Here is a 1,510-nt window from a genome sequence, read left to right as displayed (position 1 = left end):
CCCAACCCCTGCTGAACTCCCTGCAGCTATTCAGAGTGCGAAAAAAATAATTCAAAGTGCTAAAACTGGTAGCTTCAAACATCTTACGGTTAAGGTAACTATGGGCTGTGAAAAAAATATGTTTGTGACAGAAAATGTCTTTATTGGGGAATTTTTCCAATTCTTTTGGTTAATATATCTATTTCCCAATAAAGTAGAATCCAACATAATGAGAGATAATCTTTTTTGGCTGCTAAGAAATTTTGTAATCTGTATAGAAATAATTCAGCTAATTCTTTGTCTTGGTCTAGTTTTGGTCTTAGAGCATAAAGGTGAGCATCTCGAATAAGTGGCAGCCTTGATTTCCTTCCTAATATTAGTATAGTATAATCTGATGGCTGCCTTTGTTGGGTTGTTTTTGTTTTTTGTTTTTGTTAGTTTGGTTTGGTTTTGTCCTAGAATTATCCCTATTTCAGCTAAAAATAAATAAAAATAAAAAAATAAAAACCTCTAGAACAAAAATACTAAAATTTGGGTTTTCAAATTGCATGTATGTTAAAGGCCACAAGAATTGGAATTTGACTTTTAAGTTTCAGTTTTAGTAACTGCTGGAGCTAGAGCCCTCACCTGGGGAGTGGGTGACAGGAGGCTTCTAGTGGCCTCTGGCATAACCGAAGGGAAAATGACCTCCAGAAAGGCCCCTATTGATGGTAGCAAAAGCATCTAAGTAGTTTTCCAAGTAAGAGTTTCTAGATCCTAGTTTGTGTTTGAATGAAACAGTGCTTTCTAGAACCATATGTGGGGTTTTTTTTCCTCTCTCTTCAAGGACTTAGAACAATACTTGGAAAGAATTAAACCAAATAATAGTAAATAAAAATGAAGAAAATGAGGTGTAAAAGAGAAGAAGACAGAGTTCTTCATCTTTGATGGACAGAGACAAGCCTTCCTATGAGTGCCCTGTCTGATGTTTGAGCCACTTCCAGGATGTGGGTTGTTTTAGAGCCCATAAAGTGTCTCATAAAGTAATAATGAAAGGGTTAAGTCAGTTCAGGTCTTTAAAAATTCCTTTGAAAGAATTTATAAGCCCAGGCCCATTTGGCTTACAAAATTGAAAGTTCAAGGTTCTCAGAAGTTGAACATTGAACATCAGTAATTCCTGACTTTGGCTAAAACTCTTCTGTAGTTTTGAATAGTATCCTTATGTTCTCTGTCAATCTGAGAGAATAGTTTCAAATATGTGTTGGGTTTTTTATTTGTTTGTTTATTTTTTAAAGTATCTTAAAATTTGTGCTTTCTCTTTTCCAGGAAGCTGTGCTGAATGGTTTGGTGGCCACTGAGGTGTGGATGTGGTTTTATGTCGGAGAGATCATAGGCAAACGTGGCATCGTTGGCTATGATGTGTGAAGACTGACCTTCACATCTGATTTTATTTGAGTTCTTTCAATATTCTTGGACCACATGTAATGAGACTGCTATCTGAATAAAATACCAACTGTCAAATAGCAGTGTTTCTCTGTCAAGTACTATATAG

The 1,510-nt window shown here is 35.6% G+C and overlaps 1 protein-coding gene across 1 annotated transcript; it reads left to right on the top strand.

The window, feature by feature from the left end:
• Positions 1-4: 4 nt before the first annotated feature.
• Positions 5-1,505, top strand: LOC126496116 (ATP synthase subunit g, mitochondrial-like; the record flags this gene model as incomplete). Its single annotated transcript, XM_050133685.1, has 2 exons — positions 5-94; positions 1,285-1,505. Coding segments are annotated over 2 exons (189 nt in total), but the record flags the coding sequence as incomplete, so codon positions are not given.
• Between the last annotated feature and the right edge of the window lie 5 nt (positions 1,506-1,510).

This window comes from Alexandromys fortis, unplaced genomic scaffold (genome assembly GCF_014885135.2).
Source record: "Alexandromys fortis isolate MF-2015 unplaced genomic scaffold, M_Fortis_MF-2015_v1.1 scaffold_1205, whole genome shotgun sequence".
Taxonomy (NCBI): Eukaryota; Metazoa; Chordata; class Mammalia; order Rodentia; family Cricetidae; genus Alexandromys; species Alexandromys fortis.
Note: the sequence above shows the minus strand (reverse complement) of the source record. Positions and strands in the feature narration are given on the sequence as shown.